This window comes from Argiope bruennichi, chromosome 6 (genome assembly GCF_947563725.1).
Source record: "Argiope bruennichi chromosome 6, qqArgBrue1.1, whole genome shotgun sequence".
NCBI lineage: Eukaryota > Metazoa > Arthropoda > Arachnida > Araneae > Araneidae > Argiope > Argiope bruennichi.
The window spans coordinates 83,378,468-83,403,807 of NC_079156.1; the positions used below are offsets into that span (position 1 = coordinate 83,378,468).

The 25,340-nt window shown below is 28.5% G+C and overlaps 1 protein-coding gene across 1 annotated transcript; it reads right to left on the reverse strand.

Moving 5' to 3' along the window:
- Nucleotides 1-10,595: 10,595 nt before the first annotated feature.
- LOC129972723 (tektin-4-like) lies at nucleotides 10,596-24,543 on the reverse strand. The gene is made up of 8 exons (XM_056086964.1): nucleotides 24,345-24,543; nucleotides 20,426-20,535; nucleotides 19,256-19,562; nucleotides 19,017-19,087; nucleotides 18,704-18,850; nucleotides 17,213-17,435; nucleotides 14,507-14,661; nucleotides 10,596-11,115 (listed from the first exon to the last, which is right to left on the reverse strand). The coding sequence occupies exons 2-8, from the start codon at nucleotides 20,524-20,526 to the stop codon at nucleotides 10,902-10,904; spliced, it is 1,218 nt and encodes a 405-aa protein (XP_055942939.1). The 5' UTR covers nucleotides 20,527-20,535; nucleotides 24,345-24,543; the 3' UTR covers nucleotides 10,596-10,901.
- Nucleotides 24,544-25,340: the final 797 nt, after the last annotated feature.

Consider the following 25,340-nt stretch of genomic DNA (forward strand, 5'->3'; position numbering starts at 1 on the left):
TTTAATGAAGTGGCTGATCAAAATCATTTCTTAGAAATTTTTTATCGCCAAATTCTGTATATGCAGGACTTGAATTTCTCCGTCTTACTCATAAATTGCTTACTCACATATTTTACTTTTTGCTCCATTTTCAAAAACATTGTTGTATTTATAATGTCTAAACATCCACTCCTGGAAGAGCTCATATGTAATGCAAACTTCGCACCTGCTTCTTCATTCTATCTTGTTTTTATAACAAGATATTTCTAATTGATTTTAAACTATTTTATAAAAATACCAGTTTTTAATTAACGAATATTACGACAAATTGATACAGAAAAACATTCAAGAAAGTTGGTGCCTGGTTCTCATGAGTGAAAAAAAGCAATTTTAAATAAAATTGCTAGAAGAAAATTTATATATTTCTAATCAATTTAAACACTTTTATAAAAAAATTACTAGGGGTGTTGATTTATAAGTCAGCACGTTGGCTTCAAAACAAACTAAACAATTTTGATCTGCAAGAAAAATTGAAAACTTGAGAAAAAATTCCTAATTTCTAAAATGTAAGCCATATTTCATTTTAATACTAATCGAGCACTTATTAATGAAATGAAAATGCAAAATTTAACTATCCTTAAAATAATAGTGAAAAAAATCTCCAGATCTCGAGGCTCCCAAAGTTGCACATTCCCTAGATAATTGCTTATTTTGCCCGTTTGGTAATCCACCCTTGCAAATGTTCTAGAATAATCCCGTGAGCCTCGATTTTTTTTAATTAAATATCTCAGAATGAAAATACGGCATGCATTACCTCTTATTTTGTAACTTATCTCTTGTAATCTCTTAGCTTGTATTTTATCAAAAAATAAATAGAATTAGAAATGATTTGCTAATTTTAAATTTCTTAAAATAGTTATTGCAGAATTTACTGTCTTAATTTGTAACATATATAAAGTGCTAGCCGTTTTTGGCGACTAGCTGGGTCGCCGGAATTATCGGTTACCTAAAATTTCAACTGAATTTTTAATTAATTCAAATGCTAATTAAATATTCAAAACACTCACTCTGAGGTGTATATTTGCACTTATCCTAGTATATAAACATCAAATTTGGTGACTCATAGTAAAATAATCTGATCTGCAAAGCTCCAATACACACACGCACACTCATTTTTATAGACTTGATTACTTCTAATATGACTAATGTGATGAATCAGCTTAACAAAAAAATTCTGAAAGCATAAGGAAATTTATTATTTATGTTTTGCCTTTTTCTGTTTTTTTTTCAAACTATAATTAATTATTTAATTAATTTTGACTTTATTAACTATATATTCATACCCGGGAAGTGGAAGTTCTAGTGGCCTCAGCGAATGCCACAATAGCAGATAATATGATTTTGTGATCTCAGTCTTTATCAGTATCTTAGCAAATGTTACTATTACCTCAAGTCGTAGATTTTTTTTCACTTGATCCAGTGGCGTTGTGGCGTAGATTTGGCAATATTTTTCATTATAACCTGGCAACCCTGATTAGAGGTTCCAACAAACAATGCATCCATTGTTATACATTACCTCTCGTCAAAGTAACCTGTGGGAAGTATGATTACTAAAGAAGTTCCAGCTGTGGGAGTTGGATTCATCACCATTAGGAAATTAAATGACTCATATTATCTTTGTTAATATAGGTGACGACCCCAAACATTTTATTAAATGCCGTGAAAATAGCCAAGCGTATATAGTGAATGAATTACGAAATTCCTTCAAGTTTTACTTTCCTATGACATGCCATGACCATCAAGATTTAATAGCGTTTTGTAATATTGCGATGCAAAGGAATGATAAAATTCTACTCTTTCCTTTGCCTTTGTTATTATTATTATTTAGAGAGTTTAACAACAATACTTGTTAATTCTAATTTCTAAACAAAATTTGTATGTCAAAACTTTTGACTTTTATTGTTTAGAAAGACTGAAGTTGATAACAGAAGTGCACTTATTTCCGACTTTCGAAATGTGGAAGAATAGTTTTATTATTCGGCATTTTTATTTTTCGAAATTAAATTAAATTCAAATTACAAAAAAGCATTGCTTGTACATTTCTTATTTTATTATTATAATTTTTCAGGAAAATGTGAATTATGGTACCCATATCATGATTTCGAAATTAATATAAATCATCTGGTACTAACATACAATTTCAATATTGAGGCGAAAACTTGAAGAAATTATTTCACCATCCTTTTAAAACTTAATGGATTCTACTGTAAAACATCAAACTTTGTCAAAAAAACATCCAAAGAACTTAATTTGTATCAATTTCAGCGTTGTTTCTTATAATGCATATAATATTCACTCAAAATCAACACATCAGGCGAAAGTTAAAGTATTTTTTAATTAAACACTTATCTGTATGATCATAAAATTATATAAAATAAAAATGAATAAATTATACTTTAGATATTTTTTCTTATTTTTACGACAAACGCTTAACTTTAAAATATAACTATTGTTTTCAGTACTATGAAATAATATTCTAATGCTTTCTTAAAATACTTTGATTTTTAATTTTGAATAAATATCCATTAACGACATTAAAAATGTAATTAACAATGTTATTCATTAAAATTTAGATATTTAAATATATGATTATTATTTCGATTATAAAATTACGAAGCTGTATTTCGATTATAATTCGCTTTACATCAGTCCCTTTAAAACGTATAAACACTGCTTGAATATATTTGGAAATTATATCATTTGCTTTACAACAATAGTAATATTTGGAGTTAAAGAGTATTTGATTTTTTATATATCTTTAAATCTCCAACATAATTAAATTATTAAACATAACAATTACTATTAAACGTAAAGTTTAATAGTTAGCTAAATGCTTTTCGGAATTTAATGGTGCAAAACCAAGATAAACTTTAGGTACTGAATAAACATTAAAGTTAGTAATTAATTTCTGCCGCCTTTCTTTACTAGTTGCTTTTTAATTCCAATATTAATTTGTTTTACTTTTTAAATGCAAATATTAATAATAATCATCAAAACTGTTTTTAGAAATACTTTTTATTAACTTACTAAAAAGTGGAATTTTTATATTTTTTTCTACTTTTTAGAGTTTTATTTGTCGTTCAATATTTTAAACACTAAATCTATTTTTTTTCTCTCAAATTCAATTCCAGGCGGTGTTTCTTGTATGAAATTAAATAATTAAGTTAATCAACCCGATGATAATATAGTTCAGAAAATATTAAAATAGTGCAATGTCATCCTGAACACGCAAGCTTACGAAGTTTTTAAAATTCCAGCTCATTAGACAGTAACGAAAATTGAATCACAACGTTCATTTTTTTTCAAACATACACAAATGAAATGAAATAGTTCATTTTTCTCGTTATTATATTGCATTTAGATTACTACGCAAGTTATTAATATTAAAGATTTTAGCATAATTCTTTCTATTCAAACTCTATTATTTAAAAACATAAGTTTTACCAGAATTGGAAAAAACCGCAAACATTCTTAAATTACACATTTAAAAAAAAATCTTTATCATCTAAATATTATGATTTATTAGATGATTTCGAGGATATTTTTTCAATTATATTCATAAATTATCAAATAGAAAAATAAAAAGTAACTGTTTCGTTCCTTCAGCCTTCAAAAAACAAATCCTTGTAAGACTTTTATTAACGATAAAATTTTGAAAAATAAAACAAAATATTTTCTTCGAGTTTTTCTTAAAAGTAATTAAACTGCTTTTACAGTAACAATTTGCAATAAAGTCCATTTCCATCTATATATCCACTAATAATAAGAATGAATATGTGTGGACATACCATTTGACCTAGTTATCAAATTTGGCATAGATAAATTTTGGAGAATGGGAATGGGTGACTAAGATGAATTTTTTAAAATTTTGATTATAATTCTAATTTATTAAAAATTAAACAGGATATTGGCGTCTTTTTGTGTTAACTGTCGTAAATATTATTGCACAAAAGTTATTTTAATACCATTTTAAAATTCACAAATAATTGAATTTTTAATGAATTATTAATTTATTTATCACTCGAATTTTAACAAAACTTTTCTGAAATTCGAACTTTTTACAAAATTGGAATCACTTATGTGTCGGTCGCAAACAAAGCATTCTTTCCAACAACAATTGTCTGCTAATTCCCTTAAAGTCTTCCCACGAAATGAGGTAGAATTCATCTAGTGGAAAACGAAAATTTCCCTTGCATTATGACCCCAAAATTATCTTTCTCTCCCTTTTTTTGATTAAATTCCGCGATTTTGTTCACTCCCCTTGCTTTTGTATCATGCTAAGTAAGTTATTTTGTCACGAAGAACCCTAACTAATGGCCCCTTGAAAAGGCGTATCTGCTGTTCTCTGTTCTTCCGGGTTTGTGCAAAAAATTATGTTTGGGTTAGTAGTTGCAACTAAATTGCGAATAAAAAAAAATGATGCTTTGTTCTCAAAGAATAAGTAGTGAATGTTAAATCTTCACAAATAAATAAAAATTCATTACATTTTCTTTTATCTTTTAATATTTTTCCAGACTTTGTTGCATGAGTTTTCAACGCACTTTTTATTAATAACAATTTTCTTTGCCTCCTGTCCTTAAGATGAAAATAAAATAGATGTAGAAAAGACATTGTGATTTATTTTAAAGTTGATTAATCTTGTTGTAAAATAGTCTTAAGAAAATATTTCTGTTTTTGAACTTAAAGATTATATTTTTTCCTGCAAAACTGAGAATGCTACAATTTTAATGCTTCAATTTCCGAAAAGTTTCCAATTTCCACTTTACAATTCCAAGAGCTCCCAGAAATCATAATTTAATTCTTTCTGATGTATGAAAAATTGCCAACGTTTTAATTAACGGAATTATTTTACGTTATTCAATGTTTTAATTTTAATTACCAGTAGACTCCCTTAATGTATTATAAATTTGCTACTAAATAAATTTGAAATTTTCAAGGCATATTTTCTGGCGACGAAGAAAAATACTTCCTTTTTGAGTTTACCCAAAAAAAATGAAAATAAAAATAAAGAAAAAAAATATAAATAAGAATGAACATGGATTGAATATTTGGAAATCAACAAAGCAAAAATTATATAAATTATTTATTCCATATTTCATCTTTACCAAATTCTCAAAATTCATATAAATTAATTCATATATAATAGAATTTATTTTGAGGGGAATCAATATAAAGTTATAGATATATGATTTGATTTGTATTTGGTTTTGTCAAATTTATTCAATTAACAGAAAATAAACTTACTAGGAAAATATTTCTAAAAATTATTTTTCTAATTTAGACATTTTTATATCTTTGTGAGAGACTGTATGGAATATATTGCTCAAGGAGTAAGTATCATGAAAGACATGAAAAACTATGTAGTTATTTAGTCTCTTAGAACATTTATAAAAGCAAAGAAACTAATAAAAATAATATAGCATTTGTTAACTTAAGAATGAAGTATTATGTTTTTCTAAGAAAGCTAATTTTACAAAAGATCTCGGCGCTCTAAAAGTCATGTACTTTTCGGTTTTGAAATATGTACTAAATGTATACTTTTTTTGATAAAAAAAAAAAACCTTTAATGAATAAAATAAAATTATTTTTTATACATAAATTTATCTTTACATGATTTATTATATTCATGAGTCATAGCTTATTCAACAAAACTTTCGTTTATCCGTAATTATTACCTAAACTAATAGTAAGTTCAGTTCTTTCAAGAAGTTCATCAACAGTTCTTTCGAGAAGTATATTTTTAAGATAGATAATCGTCTGTCTAGTTTAACAATTTCACTTTTTTTCTAACAATTTTTACTTTTTTTATCAAAATGCTATTTATTTATCATGATCTAAGACGCTTAGAAAAATTGTTTACATTTACATTGCAATGCAGAAATCATGATGAAGTAAGTCCTTGGGCATGATGTGAAAAAGATAATGCTTCCATATGTCCTGATGAATATATTTTCTTCAAGGGAATTAGTGTTTTGAATCATTTTTTTTATTCAGGAAAAAAAATGTTTCAGATATTAAAATTTAAAAAAAAAAATATCAAAACAAGAAACTAGTTTTGAATCCTTTTAGGCATTTGTATTAAGGTTCAGGTAATTTAAGTTTCTTTGCATCAAAATAAATGACCATTAAGACATTTCATTAGATTTTTTATTACATTTTTTTGCTACTTTTTGTTGGAATTCTTTGAATTAAAAAACCAGAAATTTATAAAGGTACCCTTTTTTTTTAAAAAAAAAGTTTAATAATATTTGTTTTAAGAGCACATAAAAATTTCATTTAACAAAAGTCTCTTAAGCAATTTTTGGCAATTCCCATTTACTTTCGCATAAATATGTCATTTAAACAGCAATCATCAATGAAAATATTCCAACATTAGTTTTGCTAAAATTGAAAGGAGAAGTTGAGGTAATCGTTTTTAAAAGATGACACAATAACGAAAAAGTTGATATAATTAGATGATACTAGTTTCAACGCATCAAAATTATTTTCTTTTACATTACTTGCTCAGTTTAAGTTCATAATGTAATAATCATAAAAAAATAGGTTGGGCATTTTCATTGGTTGCTACTATTAAAAATGATCAGAACTAATTTTTTTTCTTCTGATCTCTTACAGTGTCAGATTTCTGACTTGAATCGGTAGGTTACGAAGGAGCCATCGGCAGGTAAATTAAAAAGCTTAATTTTTCAATCTACCAAGTAAAAAAATGCGTAAAAACTACAAATGATCTTACTATAAAACAAAAATACAAAACTACAAATCTTAAATTATTAATGATATAATATTAAGACAGTATTAACACTTTACTATATATAATTGATCAGGTACCGATAAATCGCATTATGTTTCATTTGATGTAACAAATTTTACAAACACCGAATTTCTGCTTCAACAATATTTTGTGCAAACATGGGTACCGCAAAGTCTTGAATTATAATAAATAAATAAAAGCAATTCCCAATAAGAAAAAATAAAAATATTCATTTTTACAAAATTAATTAAATAAAGAAAATTATCCTAAATCATTATTAAGCTGATTAAGAATAAAAAAAAATGTTGAAATGTTAAACTAAAATGATCAATTGGTTAAAAGATAGTTTATAATGCTCACTGGCTAGAGTTACCTAACTTCTCATAATATTCGAATTTTAAAATAACTGCCTCTTTTGAAACTTGGGGATTGGTATCGTTATTCTCGGTGGCGTTAAAATGTTCTTTAAAAATATTTATCTTCTTTCCTTCATTTTGTACTCCTGAAAACTATTATTGATTATATGAAACTTTTTTGGTAATATGAAGCTTATATTGTTACATAAGAAGCCAATCCATATAACATATTCTTTTCTTTACCATTACATCAACTGCTAATATTTGTGCAGAAAATTTTTTTTTACATCCTTCAACATAATTTTCCGATATTGTAGTTTCTTTTTAAAACATAAATTCGAATAAAATATTTAAGCTTAAATTCCATATTCAGATAAACTTTCGAAAAGTTAACTTACCAATAAAAATTTCTCCAAATGATAATTAGTCAAAAAGCTGGCATTTATGTTTAATTTTGAGTTTGAATTTTCAAAATAGTACTAAAATTCTTCAGAAATAAATAAGAATGCTATGCTTTTCATTGAATCAAATATTTGAAAAGGATATAATTTCAAGGTTCATTTCATATTTCAAAGTTTCATTTCTTTTAATTGTTTGTGTGTTTTGTATATAATTGTTTTTGGTTGTAGATATTTTAAAGGTATTTTATAATTGAAGAGGAAAAAAATTTAGCAGTAAAGAAAATTCTAAAATGTCTAGCAATTAAAATCTTTCAAGTAGTTATAAGATTAGAGATTAATTATTCGTAACTCTTTTAATTAGTCTTAAGTATTTAAATAATAGTTCAAAAAATTTATTCCGATTCCAGCTATCATTCAATGGGATGTTTAATATTTTATTCCATTTAATTTAATAATTTTTGAGAGCTAGGAGCTTTTTAGCTGCATAGTCTGTCATTCTCGCATTTACTAATTTGATTTCCTTGCACTCAAAAATGAAAACGATTCTCCATTTGAGATGCTGGTACCGCCATCTAGCGAACAGATTTTAAAATAATTAAAACAATTTGGTTTCTTTTGTGAATTTTACAAAATTTGTTTTCAAATGCTCCAGACTAAAAGACACAAGCTTTATGAATTTCGAATCTATTATTTATTGACAAATTTTTGAATAAACACTTGTTTTCCTATTTTTCAATAAATGCTTTAAAAAGGAAAATTAATTTTAAATAGCAATAAATTCATAAAATACAGAAACTAACTTATGAGCTTCAATAATTCTCGATAATTTCGTTTTTGCTTCCGCCGTCACATAACTATGAAACCATTTTTATTTTCAGATTAAAAAAAAAGATTCGAAATTTCCAGATAACATTAATTACATACATATTTTCATTTATCATCTTCAAACATGTTTTGATGCAAGAGAAAAAAAATGAAAGTAATGAAAAATATTAATTTTTTGTCATTATTTTAATGCATGATATCAAACTTCTCTTGAACATTGATTGGGAATCGAAAGTAAATGAAATGATACTTGAAGGCCGCTAATTTCCACTCTTTCTGCATTTTTTTTTTTTTTTCCCTCCCCTTCGCTCACACAGAATCACAATTTAGGATTTAAGAAAAACATAATTTTGTAATTATTAAATACATGAACAAATAAACTTTTCAATCTCTGAAACACTAAATAGTATAATTATGAATAATTAATGCATAATAATAATTAAACATAATTACTTTTTGAAGTGCAAAGGGTTGAAGGGTTAAGGGTTTAACGGGCAGGTTTGCAAAGAGCAAAATATTTTACAAATTAAGGAAGCATGGGGAAACAATTTTCATTTGAATTTGTAGCTTTTTTTATCGTAGTTTACAAAATGTTTTCTTTACTTATTATGAATATTTATAATAATGTAAATATATTCACGGAATATATTTACATTATAAGCGGAAGTCTGTTTCTTGCCACACATGAAATAACTGGTGCCTATGTAGTTATTGTATTCATTGCTGTAACAAATTCGATCTTGTAGATCTTGAAAATCCATGGGCATAGTTAGTATATAAATGCTAATTTTATATACCGCTACATTGTTATAATTCGCCTCATTTATAGTATTTCCTAGGGTTACATTTGACAGCAGTTGGATACGCAGAGTATTTTCATTCGACATCCGACAACACTTAGCACATTCCTCCTAGCATCTACGACCATCTTCTACAAATTTCTTGTACCAAATATAAATCTGTTTTTAACTCGGCGGTTCTTTGATGAATTTATAACGAAATGAAGCTGTATTGCAACAATAGATTCACTCTTTGCATACTTCATCATGCAAAATAATTTTACGATGAAGCGGCTCTTTAGTGAATTTATAACGAAATCCACATTCTTCTGCAACAATAGATTCACTCAATTTTCACTCATAGATTCTTCAGCAACCAAAACATCATTGCGATAAGCTAGGCTCTTTAGTGAATTGATAAAGAAATACACATTATACTGTAACATTAGATTCACTCAATTTTCACTCATAGATTCTGCTGCACGCAAAACAACATTGCGATAAGGTGGCTCTTTGGCGATTTTATTACGAAATCCTCATTGTACTGCAAGAATAGATTCACTCAATTTTCATTCATAGATTCTACTGCACCCAAAACAACATTGCGATAAGGTGGCTCTTTGGCGATTTTATTACGAAATCCTCATTGTACTGCAAGAATAGATTCACTCAATTTTCATTCATAGATTCTACTGCACCCAAAACAACATTGCGATAAGGTGGCTCTTTGGCGATTTTATTACGAAATCCTCATTGTATTGCAAGAATAGATTCACTTTTTACATATTTCATCATACAATATAATTTTACGATGAAGCGGCTCTTCAGTAAATTTATAAAAAAATTCATACTGTCTTGCAACAACAGATTTGCATACTTTAGAACCCAAAACAAATTCACCTAAAATGTAAGAGTTTTTTTATAAATAAAAAAGCGTTGCTTTTATCAGGATTATATAAATGCGTAAAATAAAATTTCAAATTTTCTCTCCCCAATGATATATTGTATGTATCTGTATCTATTGTTGTTCATTATAAATATATATTTTATATCCACTTCTTCTTTTTGATTAATCCTATATTACACTATATTGTACAATATTATGTTATTAGAAGTTAATTAGAGATTTAGCAAAAAAATTTGAGTTTAAAAAATTAAAATTTCAAAAGCTGCCTTGTTCCATTTCCACAGAAAACTGATTAATTTATCTTTTTTTGACAAAATTACTTGAATAAGGGTTATTTTGTTCTTGTAATAAAAGTATTATTTGAATAGAAATTTTTTATTTAATAAAAAAGAAACTGAAATGGAGTTCATCAATCTAAAGTCAACGAATAAGGAATACAACGGCAAAATTTTATCGTTTATTCAGTTCAATTTGAACATCTTAATAAATTTCAGAGAATAAAATATGCCAGAAAGATTGTTCCTAGGACTATTCATTTTGTTTGTATTTAAGTTCTACTATTCAAAATTCTATTCCTTAAAAATGAAATAAAAGATAAGCTAAGATACGCTACTTCATAAGGACAAACTTAGTTTGATTACAATGGCATTTTCCATTAAACTGTCCACTTCATCAAAACAGATGAGCTATTATTCCTTTTATTCTTTAGTATAAATTATACATAATGGAGATTTTCTTTATAATAAAACGAAAAATCAATTTCAAAATTCTTTTCTATGAAACCTACGCATCGGAAATACAGCAACTATTATTATTTGGATTAAAAAAGACAATTCATTATTCTCAATGTCCCATGAGTTTGTGCTGAGCGGGAAATTTCTTCCTGAGTGGTTGAACCCGTCCCTTGTCGACTGTGAGGGAATTTTCTTTGATTGCAATCTCCCTTTCCAGTTCACGTCGGGTCTGCAGTAGATTGCTCAAAGATGCTTCGGCTCTTGCCAGCTGTTCTTGAAGTGCCTGGATGGTAGCTGCTAACTCGCGGCTTTCGATGATCAGCCTATAAAAATAAATTTGTCATTAGAATACTGGATTAAACAAAAATTTGTCATTGTTTTCCCAATAATAATCATTTCTAAAAACATACGGAATAAAATTCAATTTATTCGTGATCGTTTTTTCTTTTTAACTTTTTCGTATACGTAGTATAAAGTATAGCAATCATCATAAAATTTGAACTCGAGATTTTGACGAATCTCCACATTTTAGATCGCCCCGAGTTCGAAAAACACATTTTTGGAAAATGTCCATCTGTCTATCCGTCTGTGATTTAAAGATAACTCAAAAATGCTTTGAGCTAAATGGTTGATATTTAGCATACGGTCTTTATATCAAATTTGCATATTTTAATTAAATTTCGAGCAAAATCTGTTCAGAGGAAGTCCATTAGTCCGGCTGTTCGAATATAAGTTAACACTATAATTGCAAAACGAAGAGAGTTAGATAAATAAAATTCAATACACAGTTTAATATCTACAGGGTAGGCTCTTATCACATTTTGAGCCAATTCCAACTACGGGATGACTGTTTTTCTGTCTGTTCTTTTAGATAATGCAAGCGCGATAACTCAAAAATACATTGACTTAAACATATCAAATTTGGTATGACATTTTGTGACAGCAAGTGTAGTTCTTTTGTCAAATTTTTGTTTCAATCGGTTGGAAAAATCGAAACACAAATTCGATTTTTGGATATTATTAACGCATGCCAGGGCTTAATCGCCAAATAACTCGCCAAGGATAACACGATAGATTCAGCAAAAATGCTAAATTCACGCCAAAAACTAATATTTTGTAACTATTGTATTGTAAGGCTTGCTCTGGCGTGACAAGTTTATTAGAGAGTATGCGAGAAAGTTTTAGAGAGACCACTTCTGTTGGTTTAAATATATGTATTTATATATATTTTATCGTCACTGACTGGAATTACAGGTAATCCTCATGTTACACTGCAGTTCTATGACATAATTACAGATGTAGCGAAGGTTCCAAATAGTACTTAAAGTAATAAAATTTTATGTGAATATTCACCTATTTGAAATAAACGGAATTTTCAGATAACTTGGAAATTAATAAGGAAAGCTAAATTTAGATTACTTAGATTACTTTTAGAATATATGTGTAAGATATTTTGGGAACGTTGTTTATATATATATATAAAAAAAAAAAACATTGGGAAAATAAGTTTGATAATGCTCAAAACAATTAGTAGTTAGGGGACTAGTTGCTCATCCAAAACATTTGTATCTAAAATTTCTTTGGATTTTTACTTTTCTTTTATTGTATAGCTCTTTATAAAATCAACGAATCACTCCTCAGACACAACCACTGTACCAATTTCTCTAATTTTTAACACCTATTCGATTACCCCTATATAAGTCAATAGAAGCCCTCTTCGCCATTATCTTGGAGAGAGCTTCAAAATAAAACTTTCCCAACAGAGTACCCAACTTCAGCCACTGGACCGATGTCACTAATTTTCGACTTATTTTTTTCGCCATTTTGCATTAGTATAACTAAAATATCAGAATGCTTCTTCATTGTAATTACATAGTTTGCTTGAATATGATGTATTTAATTAAAATTGGTTCATATGAATATATTAATTGGTCGCCACTACTATCCTTACCAAGTACCATTAATATGGTCACCAAAACCGGCTAGTATTAATAAAATCTATTTAATCTTGGCAATCAATTTTGATGATCTAAATTTTATCACAATTAAAATACAATAAAACTGTTTTTTCAATTATATCATTAAAAATAATTGTTATTATTTTAAATTATATTTTCATAATAAGGATAGAGCATTCTGATTGGTTAGGTGCCCTTTCAAGTGTTGAATTGTCAAGTTGGTGAGGAAAATGGATGAAATCGGCTCGGTTGTTAAGGTTGGTGGCTATCAAAAAATTTTATTTCGCAGACAAACATTGGAGGGGCAGATGACCATTAATGTCATGTCTAGGAGTCATAAACCACCATATAAAACTAAAATTTTCAAAAACTGTCCCTGGTATTGTTAAACTGCCTCTGGCTAACTTTGTTGCAAGAAGACATACTGCACAGTGAAACAATGTTTTTTTTCCAATTTCTCTAAAAAAATGAAGATTAAAGGATGGAGGACGACCAATAATGATATATCTAGAAGCCATGAGCTTTCATACGAACAAAAATTGGCGAATTCAAACTTGTGATTGGGGCTACCTGATTGATTCATGGTTATCCTAATTATTTTAAATATATAGATAATACTCCAAATGAGCATCGTTTATAATGTAGTGGAACATATTTCGAATACTTGCGCTACCAGTTCTTAATAGAATTTAATATTAATTTCTTTCAAGAAAAATAAACCTTAAATGAATGTATATCCTTGTAGTAATGTTTTTATTTATCTTTTTATTTCAAAAAAACATGTTTTGAAACTTAATTTATATTGATTATATTTAGAAATATACTTCTTTGAATTTTATTTTTATTCAGTTTATTCGATATTGGCAGTCTATTATTTGGAAATAAATATTTATTTTAAGGATTTCTAACCAAACTTTTCCTAAATAAACTTTCGAAATGTTTTAAAAAATTTAGTTTTTTTACATTAGTTATATTGTTTAAAAATTTAATTTTAATTTTAAAAATTATAAAAAAATTATTAATTTTAATATTTTGAGACCATTTATATTGTTTAAATTGCATGTGTACGATTTGTTGAAAATTTAAGCAGGCCAATATCCATCAATTGAAACATGGACAAGAGATTCATTTTATTATTTTTAACAAATATATTTCCGTTTGCGATAGTATAGTTATAAAATAATAATTCTATGAGTAAGCATGAAATTCGTAGTTGTTGTTGTTACTTATGGCACTTTTACAAGCTCGTTGACGAAGATAACATTCACACACTCGCTTGCACAACCTCTTTTTACAGGGGGGAGGGGGGGTTCTTTCACACATCTCACAGATAGAACAAAGGTAAAGAACAACCACGCCCAAATCAGGACTCGAACCCGGGACACCCAGATCACGGGGAAAACGCGCTACCCTGAAATTCATAGTACATTTCCAATAAAATTTTAAGCAATTTTTTTTTAATAAATTCATAGCACTATATATTTATTACAAAATATTTTATTACGTATGATAGTACTATGTTGTTCCTAAAAATTAATAGAAAAATTTAAACAGCTTGAGATGAGATAAAAATTAATTTACTTCAAGTTTATTATCAATATTTGTTCCTTTAATTTATTCAAACATAAAAACACTTAATAAACCAATAATTTATTTGTTAAATGCAACTTTGAAATAAATCCTCGGCAAATGTAAACAAGTGAAATCAATACATTGCGCTTAAAAGTTTACTACAAAAAATTAAAATATTCCATACCCAAGGTGAGGACTGTCTTCACATAATTCTACGTTCGGTCGCTCGTTTCGCAAATGAAGCCTTGTCTGGGCCATCTTCAAGGAAGGCTCTTTTTCCAGTATCTCTTTCTTCAGGAACTGGATGGTCTTTTCTGCTTCAGCTATATCCTTGATAACCTGTATTGGTAATTTAAAAAAAAAATGTTTGTTTTTATTTAACGAAAACAAGCATACAATCATATATCAGCGTAAACTTAATTTTTATCTCATAGTAATTTAAAATTTTGCTTTGCTCCAGAATATAATGAAGTGAATTTTATCAACTGTATATTAAGTTATATTATGATATATAACACAGGAATAAATTGAAAATGAAAATGCTATTTTTATGAAGTGATGCAATGCAGCTATCAAAAGATTATATCATTTCTACTCATCACTTCATAAAAGGAAATGTGAGAATGAATGTGAGAATAATAAGAAAGGAAATGTGAGAATGAATGTGAGAATAATAAGAAAGGAAATGTGAGAATAATAAAGGGAAATGTGAGAATGATTATATGCATGTGTAAGTATTTTGGCGCTCTATATATTATTCCATTTGACCCAAAAAAAACTATCAAATTTGGCATAGGCAGACTTTAATATCTGGAAAAGTGCATCTAGAAGAGATTTTTGAAAAAATTTCCTTGATTAAAATTTAAACAAGATTATTGTGTTTTTTAGCAATAACTCCTAAAAAAAGTATATCGCTAAACTGATATTATTAAAAAAAAAGGTCTTTTTAACATTGTCAGTTTAATTTAAGGGCAACTTTTTTCATGAAGTCTGGCAATTTTTAAAAATATTTTTTGCATAATTTTCAACAAAAGGTTTCATTTTTGCATTAAATTTTTGCAACAATATTGTTACAAAATTTTTCTTCTACGAATACCGCTAATCAATCGTAATGACGCAGCGCATTTAATCGCTAGTTCAGCAGCTTTCTTGCTGTCTAATCCTCCAAAATCTGTTACTTATCGGCGACTCCGACTACTCTCACACACGACTTCCTACTCTCAACGACGACAAACACGACTTCTTCGCACCTTGAGAGTGCCTGTCTTTTATAGTTCCGGGAGGCGGGGCTAGAATCTTCCAGACCAATCAGGGCGTATCTCGGTTCCTACTAGATGGATCGTGAAAGTTCTCGAACTTTCCAGTATTATCCATTTAGTCACCAAACTCTCTAAATTCATCGCCAAGCTCAGCACGCACAGGACAGATCTTACAAAGGTTTTAACGGTTGTTCCAGGATGACACTATTCGTGCGGGGTAGCAAAATTACAGATTTATAACAATATATTTCATAATTGAAAAATTCAAACCATTTTTATTCTTCTCATCAAATATTTAATTTCTGAGTTTTCTTCCACTGTTAAAAGCTAAAGATGAAAGATTCTGTTAATTCTTTAATAAGTTTATGTAAGAATCAGAAAGTAAAATTAAATTACCAAAACTTTCAATTTAAACTGAATGACCCAGACATTTATACTATTAATGGCACTGTGATGACATGGGACTCGACTTCATTAGAAAGGTTCATGTCTCCAATAAACCGAAGTTTAAAGGGATTAAAATAAAAATAATTTTAATTTTTGTCAAAACTTAATGTTGTGGGAATCTTTAACTTTAAATTATCTATAAAAATTTAATACAATCAAAATATTCTCTGTGAATCAGTTAGCAATCAAATGGGTTAGTTATCCAAATACAAATGAAGTTTGCCTTTCAAGAAAACTTTTCCTAAGAAATAAGAATTTTATTTATTTTTTATTTATTCACTCATTTTTCTGTGGAAAATTATAAAGATCTAATTATTTTTTAACATATTATTTTTTGTATAAATTTTTTTGTCGTATAATAATTTAGTTGAGATAAAGCACGTTTTGTGAATAAAGTTAGAGGATTCAGATTTTTTTTATGGAGAAATAATTGATAATTTATTCAGAATTTTATGTATAAATTCAACACTTTTAGGATGAGACATTCTGAAACATTGTCTTGCATATAAAAATAATGCGAAAATTGTTACAGCTCTTTTGCAATAACAAATTTTAACAGCACTATTTCTGTTTAGCTCCATGTAAAACTGAAATAATTTCCTAACCAAAGAGTACAAATGCAAATTCCATTTGCAAAAACGTTGCAAATGGAATTTGCATTTAAACGTTTTTATGGAACGGTTGCCATTTAAACGTTTTTATGAAGGCTAGAAGTCCAATATAGATCTATTTGAACAGTTCTCTTTGATGGATAAATTTCATACCTCTGTATTTTGTAGTACTTCTTGTCGATCATCTAGATTCACTTAATAGTAGAACCTAAACTTCGCAGTCCACAAATGGCTTTGTGGCCCAGATATGCCTGAAGAAGGTAAAGTGGAGGTAAAATGTTATGAGTTCTATTATCTGGTAAGTATTGTTTAATCATTAGTTAACAAGTATGTTCATTTTAGCAACGAATTATCGTCACAATCCATTCAGCTGGCCATTTTTCTCTAAGAGAGGCGCAAATGCTGAATAAATGTTTACCGGATATTGGTCAAACTTTTACTTAACCTCTATAAATGCTTCGAACTACTTTGACCAACAGAAGTTGCACAATTTTTCCTTTATCATAAGCCTTGGTTAATAGACTTTGTTGGATATGATCTACCAATTAGGATTAGAATTCCAACCATTCTTACCATTTGCAAATGCTGTTTCAGCCTGTAGAGACTGTCATTCGTCTCGTTAATTCTTTGTGCCAGAACCGACTCAATCGTATCCGCCTGGTTCCGGAGATCTTTGTAACCGTTTTGCAGGTGGGAATTGATTTTGTCTCTTAAAATGGCGGAAGTTCGAATCTCATCTCTGGCGTTGAAAAGTCGGTGGCGGGTGAACTCGATCCATTCTTGAGGAGATGACCATCTAAAACAGAAAAACTCACTTGAATCTATAAGGAATTCAGTAACAAAGGAATTTTTAGAAGCCAAATATGGAAATGAAATCCGTATTAAATATTTAGAGAGAACAAACAATAATTGTGATCTCATATAATTAAGTTTAACTAAATTTTCTGCTTTTCAAAAACGCAATCTTTCCCTATTTTTATCTTCTAACCTCAGTGCCCTTGTAGGTAACCATCTTTTAAAGCAATAAGTTTTTTTGTTCAACGTAGTAAAAAATATAAGAAAATGGTACTAAAAAGAATTCGAAAATAAATATCGATAGCTTTTATATCAGATTACAATATTGTTTTAGTTTGAAACAATGAATAATAACGACATTTTTCAGATTAATATAAGTATTTAAATCAAATATTTTACTGGAAAAATTAGGCATATACCTATTTCTGATATAAAAGTTATTTTGCGTATAAATTCAAACAAAATTCAATAGTGTTGTTGTTTCTTATGGCTCTTGCCACGGACAAGCCCGCTGTTCAAAGACAGCCGATTTAAGGCTAAGGTGGAGCGTCTCTTGTTTTTATCGTAGAGCCAACTTAGGCCAAGAGTACGACTTAAGTACGCACGCATCACTCATTAGCTCGCACAACCCCTTTCTACAGGGGGGGGGGGCACATTCACGCATCTCACAGATAAAACATGAAGAACAACCATGCCCAAACCGGGAACCGAAACCCGGGACGCCCAGATCACGGGGAAGATGCGCTAGCCCTATACCAGGAAGCCGGCAAATTCAGCAGTAATTACATACTTAAAAAATATTTAAAATACTTAGAAAATAATTTATTCTTTCAAAAGGCCAGCTGTATTTCAGCTCCTAATCTGATTCCTGAAATTAAGTATTTTTAGTTATTTTTTCAATTCAAAATTAATTTTACTCTGTGTAATGAATTAGTTTTATTGTAGTTTATAAAGTATGGTTTATAAATTTTTTGAAAACCATTATCACCAGGAAAAGGCAGCAATGAAATGTTTTTCGATTATGAATTTTAAATAATTAGGTATCTGAAGAAAAATTAGTAGTACTCTTATTTTTATGCTTCATTAAATAACTCGTCATGTTTAAATGAATAGCATGGACAGAGTACAAATGCAATGAACGTAACACCTTTTTAATAATAATAAAACAAAGATCCTGAAATATGCTGCATTCTTTCCCAAAAGAATGAAATGAAACAAAAAAGGAGCAACATTTGCAAATCCTTTCTGGATAAGAGAATGGTATATTACTTGTTCGGAATCCTTTGAGGTCCAGTGTAAAAAGCAATTTGCTCAGATGAAGTATTCTGCATATGTGCGCAGATGGTGTCGATGTTGTAAGCTTCCCACTTGTCGCTCCAATCTCTTTCCAGCTCTGTTTTAGATTGCTGATTTCGCCTGTCGGGAAATAAAATGCAGAAAAATTATTTTACAATATTCATGATACATTATAAAAATCTCCAAAGTTATGACATTTTCAAAAGATGTTTCAATTTTGTTCATAAATATAACAATTATTAAATTTTAGAATAGGGATTTATTTTCCTTCTTATATATCTCTAACCTGATCTGGTTTTCCAATTCGGCAATGATCATCTTTGTGAGATCTTTGTACGTTTGAATTATTTCAATTTCCTATAAAATAAAAAGAGAAAGGAAAAGAAATTACCTATAATACAAGATAAAAATACAAGATTTCAAGATATTGTAACATTAATTACTCTAAAAATACAAGATTTCAAGATATTGTAACATTAATTACTCTAAAAATACAAGATTTCAAGATATTGTAACATTAATTACTCTATGCAGTTCGTCCTGCAGCCGATCATGCACTAAATCAGATGATATTCGCTGATCCCTCAGATCCAGGCTCTCTTGTGCAACAATAAGACTCATCTGAACTTCATTCAGGGCATTCCCCAGACGTTTCTTCTCCAGGTCCAGCTTCCGTGTTTCGGCGGTGAGCAGTTCTATTGTCTTTTCCAAGTCCTTTTGGCAGTCAAAGACCTGCTTGGTTCTTTCAGCAATTTTTTTCGTTACATCGTCCTGCACAGTATCTGTCAAGAGTTGTTTCTCCTTCGCTAGCTGCTTGCTTTGTTGGCATACCCTGATGTTATATCAAATTAGTTTAAAGCATTCGTTATATATTTGATTATTTGAATTTGTGCCGAAAAATTTAACCTTCATGCTTTGCTACTGTAAAACTTTAAACGGTTATTATAGAACAGCCCGTATAAGCACAAAATGTCATTTTAACAATACCTCCATAACATTAGCCGATGTTCAGAATATTGAACAACATCGCAGAGATGTTGTCAATATCTTGCGCTAATGGAGACATTGAACAGAGACTGATTACCAATTATCTCTAATTTAAATGATTTCTGTTTTGTTATTTAATTAAAAAGTATTTTCCTTTAATTGATCCTATTTGAGAGTATTATAAACTTATTCACTTTTTTGCATAATTTAAAAACTACACATTTTTCTGTTTAAAATTATTTGTAAAATAATTCTTTTTTAATTTAGAAGAAAAACGACTCATCAGATTGTATTATTTTGTTCTGTTTTATTCTTTAAATAAAAAATAAATAATTCGAATTTAATAAAAGAATTCGAATATTGGTCCCCAGTTTTCTTGATTATTCTCTGTAATATTTCTTTTTTAAACATTCGTTTTTCTTAGTTAAGTTACATTAAAATACATCATAGTACATACTATTCTGAAGTTAATGTGAAATTAAGTGTTTTTTTTAAGTGTAAATTGTTTAGATTTTCATATTTATTAATAGATGGCAGCACATATTCGATGATAGCTGATAAAATTCTGTTCTCTACATTTATTAGAGTGAATACGTTAGCAAAATGGTTATTAATTCATGAAATACATAAAAATTGGTATTTTAAAATTGAAAATGAAAAATTTTCTTCTATTAAAAATGATGAAGTAAGAACCTTAGAAATTTTTACCTGAACCACTCTGCTCTTGATATATCCGATTGATTGAAACGTCTCTGATTATTTCTGTACCACTCTTCGGTACTGAAGATTTGAGGTGTTGATGTATTCATTCCGAAAATCTGAAAGAAAAATAATTTTTTTTTCTTTAACATCATGAATTATTTTCTTTATGTTAAGAATTTCGCTTTGATTTTATTTTCTCATTACATAAAATAATTTTTATAATTCTGGAAGAAAGACAAGGCAAACAAAGTGTACGAAAATAAATGGATTTTTATAACATATGTGTGGTTAATAACTATGCGTTTAGGTGATAGGGAGCGTTTATAAACAATTCACTAATTAAGTTACATTCTCATTTCATATATGCTTAATACCCACAATGCTCATCTTTTGACTCATGATAATGATAATTTATCTGGCACGAGGTCACACGTTTATCATGAAAGATTCTAGTGTTAGGGACATGAATTTTACCTAATTGGGTTGAACTATGGCAATTTTTGACAGTTTAATTTACTTCTTTCTCATATAGGATAGTTAAAATTAAATTTATGGTACTCAAAGACTCACAACTCTCTGTTTACTGAACATATCCGAATGAAACTTTAGACCATGGTTCTAGGAGCTAATAAAAGAATAATAGAATACTTTATTTATTTTTACTCAGCATGCTCTATGTGTGCATGCCTATATGCATGTCTTATCTATCAAATATGAAAAGCGTACCACCGAATTATCAACGGCCGCACGGAACATTTCTGTAGGAAAGGAGACATTTCGGATGAGGTTGGCTTTCAAATCTGTTCATTAGTTACACGTCCTTGATTAAGAAAATCCTGCAGGCAGAAATTGCAATTCAGATCTAGTTACCCTGCTAGTCAAGCAAGTGGAAAAGTAATCGAAATGACACGTTCATTGGAGAAAAGAGCTTGAATCACTTTCTTTGCACATCTTGCAAATGATGTATATGAACAGTTGAACTGTCTCTCATTAACATTGTGTTGGCCAAACAGCTTCTTTGCCTTAAAGCTAGGACAGCATGATTCTCTAAGAGTCTACTGAATCGGTCACTGGTGCCTGCGGTGAAATCATAGTAACAAACCCATTCATTATGACTTCCTCGAAGAAATACAAGCTAACGATGAAATTCACAGTAAATCCACACTAAATGTGTTATCTCAATTAATAATAAAAAGGGGACGAATAGTGTAGTAATGAAAAACTTAAATAAGCAGTAATCGTAAGAGCGTAATGAAACATTTTTTCGACACATAAATCATTTGCTCTAATCTCCCTATTATCAGGATAGAAGGTCTTAAAGTGTGGCGACATTTTATGGAAAAATTGCCAAATTTATAGACCTTTGGCGAGAAATGGAACATTTTAGAACAGTCTCTATAACTTCTTAATATTCAATATATCGACATTCTGATCACTGTTTCCAGGACCTTCCATTCCTCACCAAAAGTCTCCAAATTTGGCGACTTTTCTTAAAACGTCGCCAGACTTTGAAACCTTATATCCCGATAACGACGAGACAAGTGTAAATAATTCATGCATCAAAAAACATGCTTCAATGTACTCTTTCGATTACTACTTATTTAGATTTATTATTATTATTCTAAGGCATGGTTTCCTGGCAAGATATTGCTGGAAACTTTTACAACATTTTAAAATGTTTTACCAGACAAAATTCTTGAATTTTCATTGTTTTCAATTTATTTATAGAATTGCTACCAATTTTCTTTTCTTAAAAATATGTATATAGGAAAATAAGTGAAAGAAAAATATGTAATCTCAATTAATACTAAGATATATGACACTTTTAAGGTACATCGAATGTTGTATTATATCACGGTCTCACTATAGTAGCGATATTGCAAAGTGCATTATACTGTTAGGGATATTTTAATTTTGGAAATAATCAGAAGAGACGGTAAGTCTTAAGAACCAGTTCAAAATCGTGCCAAAAATTTTTTTAAAAAAAGAAGTTTCGCACCAAAATGCGCCATCTTGAATGCTACAAGAAATAATGATAAATGCTTTATATATTTGCAATGAGTTAGAACTACTATAATTGGCAAGAAATAGTCAAAAAATTTAATCTTTGGATACCGGACATTATTTTAAGCTATCTAAAGAGATAGTACAAACATTATACAAAAGAGTTCAACTATTTCAAATCAGTTGCTGCCACTTTAGCAACTTATTTGAAATCAGACATAACTATCTTATCAATAGGTTCATAAAGTTAGAGATAATTCAAATCATCCGATTATTACTAATTTAATTTAAAAAGAATACATACGACAGGAAGTACGTTTTTGTACACTAAAGCAAAATTATGCCTTCCAATTAACTAAGAGGGAGCCAAAATGCGTTCTAGCATGCGAAGTAATGAAACCAGCGTTATGTCACAGAATTTCTCTCATAACTACGTGAACTTTCTCTTGAACTTAAGTTTAAGTTCTTTAATTTTTTATTAACATTTTATATTAGAGTCAATTATTAATCTGCTTCATCTCACAAAATAAAAATTAAATATGATTGAAAAAATGTTTTTAAGGTAAAATGATCTTCATATAATCGACTATAAGAAAAGATTTCTTTTTTATACTGAAACATCTACTCTTAAAATAAAAATATGGATCAAACTTAAAAACACCGATTATTAAACCGATTATTTTTTCTCCGTTTAAATGAAAGCCAACCAGAAGGCTTAACAAAATAAAAATACGGAAGTCGACGAGTTTTACTTTAAAGTTTTCATTTATTTTTTTCTTTTCCAAAAAAAAAAACTGTTTTTAGGGATTAGTACCAGATGCTTAGATATGCATAAAATACAATACTTCTCAGATAAAAACGACACAAATACGGGAAAATATAAAAATGAAAATTTGTTATTAAAACTTACTTAATTTGGCTCTATTACATATCACCTATACTTAATAAATATTTTTAAAACTAATTTACAGTTAAAGTTAAGAAACATCAAAAGAATCTTATATGTAAGCAAACAAGAACTTAAAATGTGAAAATAAAATATAATTTTTGGACTAGTGTAAACAAAATATAAATTAAAATGAAATAATGAAATCTACGATCGCAAATTTCAAGTTATCATGTGAGAACATTATTATTTTTAAGTCAGTATTGTCTTACTTAATTTAAGTCATTAACCACTATATATATATATATGTGTGTGTGTGTGTGTGTGTGTGTGTGTGTGTGTGTGTGTGTGTGTGTGTGTGTGTGTGTGTGTGTGTGTGTGTGTGTGTGTGTGTGTGTGTGTGTGTGTGTGTGTGTGTTTGAAACTTTCATTTTCAATTTTTCTAGCTGGCAAACAAAGTTTTGGAGCTCGACCGATTTTGAGATGAAATAACAGCTATGATGTCATAGTTCTTCATAAGCTTTCTAAAAACGCATCTGCTTTCAAAGAAGCATACGTAATAATAATGCAATACTGGTAAAAGCAGGTAAAAAAATATGTGCGATTGAAAGAACATTTATGCTTTATTCATTGCTCATGGATTTCAATCTTCAAAGCCCCCTAACCAAAACAATATCGTGTTCTTACGTGATAATAAATAAAACATAAATAAATTTACCGGAGAAATTATTTTAACATTAAGATATATTTACCAAATTATTAATCAATACCATGTTGAAACATGCACTTACATATCTATAATTTAGATTAATTGTAATAGAATTAAATTCGCATTCATTTAATTTTTTGATTGATTAATTGCACTATTTTTATGAAAATTTTTATACATATATATTGTAATTTACAATTTTATTATAATAAACCATTATGTTGATATTAATTAAATTATATTTAAAAACACAGACAAAATAGTTAACTACAACAAATTTTACAAATTTTGAATAATTAATCAAGAATATAATCAAAACTACTTACTGTTATAAGTTAAGTCTTTGGAAAAAATATCTTTCCATCAGCAAAAGCACATCTGTCCGAAAAAAATTGCAGTCCATTGTATCTCATTGAATTTAGTCGGTGAAGTGTCGATATCGTTGCCATGGTTTCAAAGTTTCTTAAATGACTTATTCTCATTTGCGCAGCTTGTAGTTTCATATGTTGAACAAAGGCGACGTCTTTTTTCCTTCAAATGAAAGGAAGACATGAGAAATAGTTCAAGCGCACGCATAATGATTTTGAAAACTAGCCGCTGTTGACGATCAGCTTATTTGCTCAAATTGTTGACTTTTTTTAGGTTGTTAAATATGAATATGGTATATATATTTTTTAAAAAAAATTTACCTTTTGATTCGATAAGATAAAAAACAAACAAACATAGATTTAAGTAAAATAGCACGTGCAAAATAATACAGTATATATATATATATATATATATATATATATATAATGAAATAAAAGCGGAAGTGAAAAACTTATTTCTGAGTTAGTTTCCAAAGAAATCATTTTTTATTTTAATTTTAACATTGGAAAAAGTGAGTTCGCAAATTGTACAGACTAAGTCTATGGCAAAGGATACCGATGTGCTCTGATTGATTTACGCCTTGGCATCTTTTTGGCAATGTTTTGCCAAAAAGATGCCATACCGAAATATATTTTTATAAAAATAGATAAAATTTGTGAATTTATCCCCCCCTATTTTTTACGGTTTACATGTAGTTTTAATCTGGAACACATATACAGCAGAAAAGATCAAATCCTGAAACCTAAATTAAATTCAGGAAATATAAAAATTACAATTTATTAAAAATATTTTTTGTGTGTGTTTCTTCTTAACATTATTTTGATAAAACTAAAAAAAATTAGCTACGAAATCACATATTCCGTTAAAGCTTACTTATTTATACCGTTTTGGCATTAAGTAATCATCTCCCCATATGTATTTGATGGGAAAGTAACAAACATTCAGCAACAAGT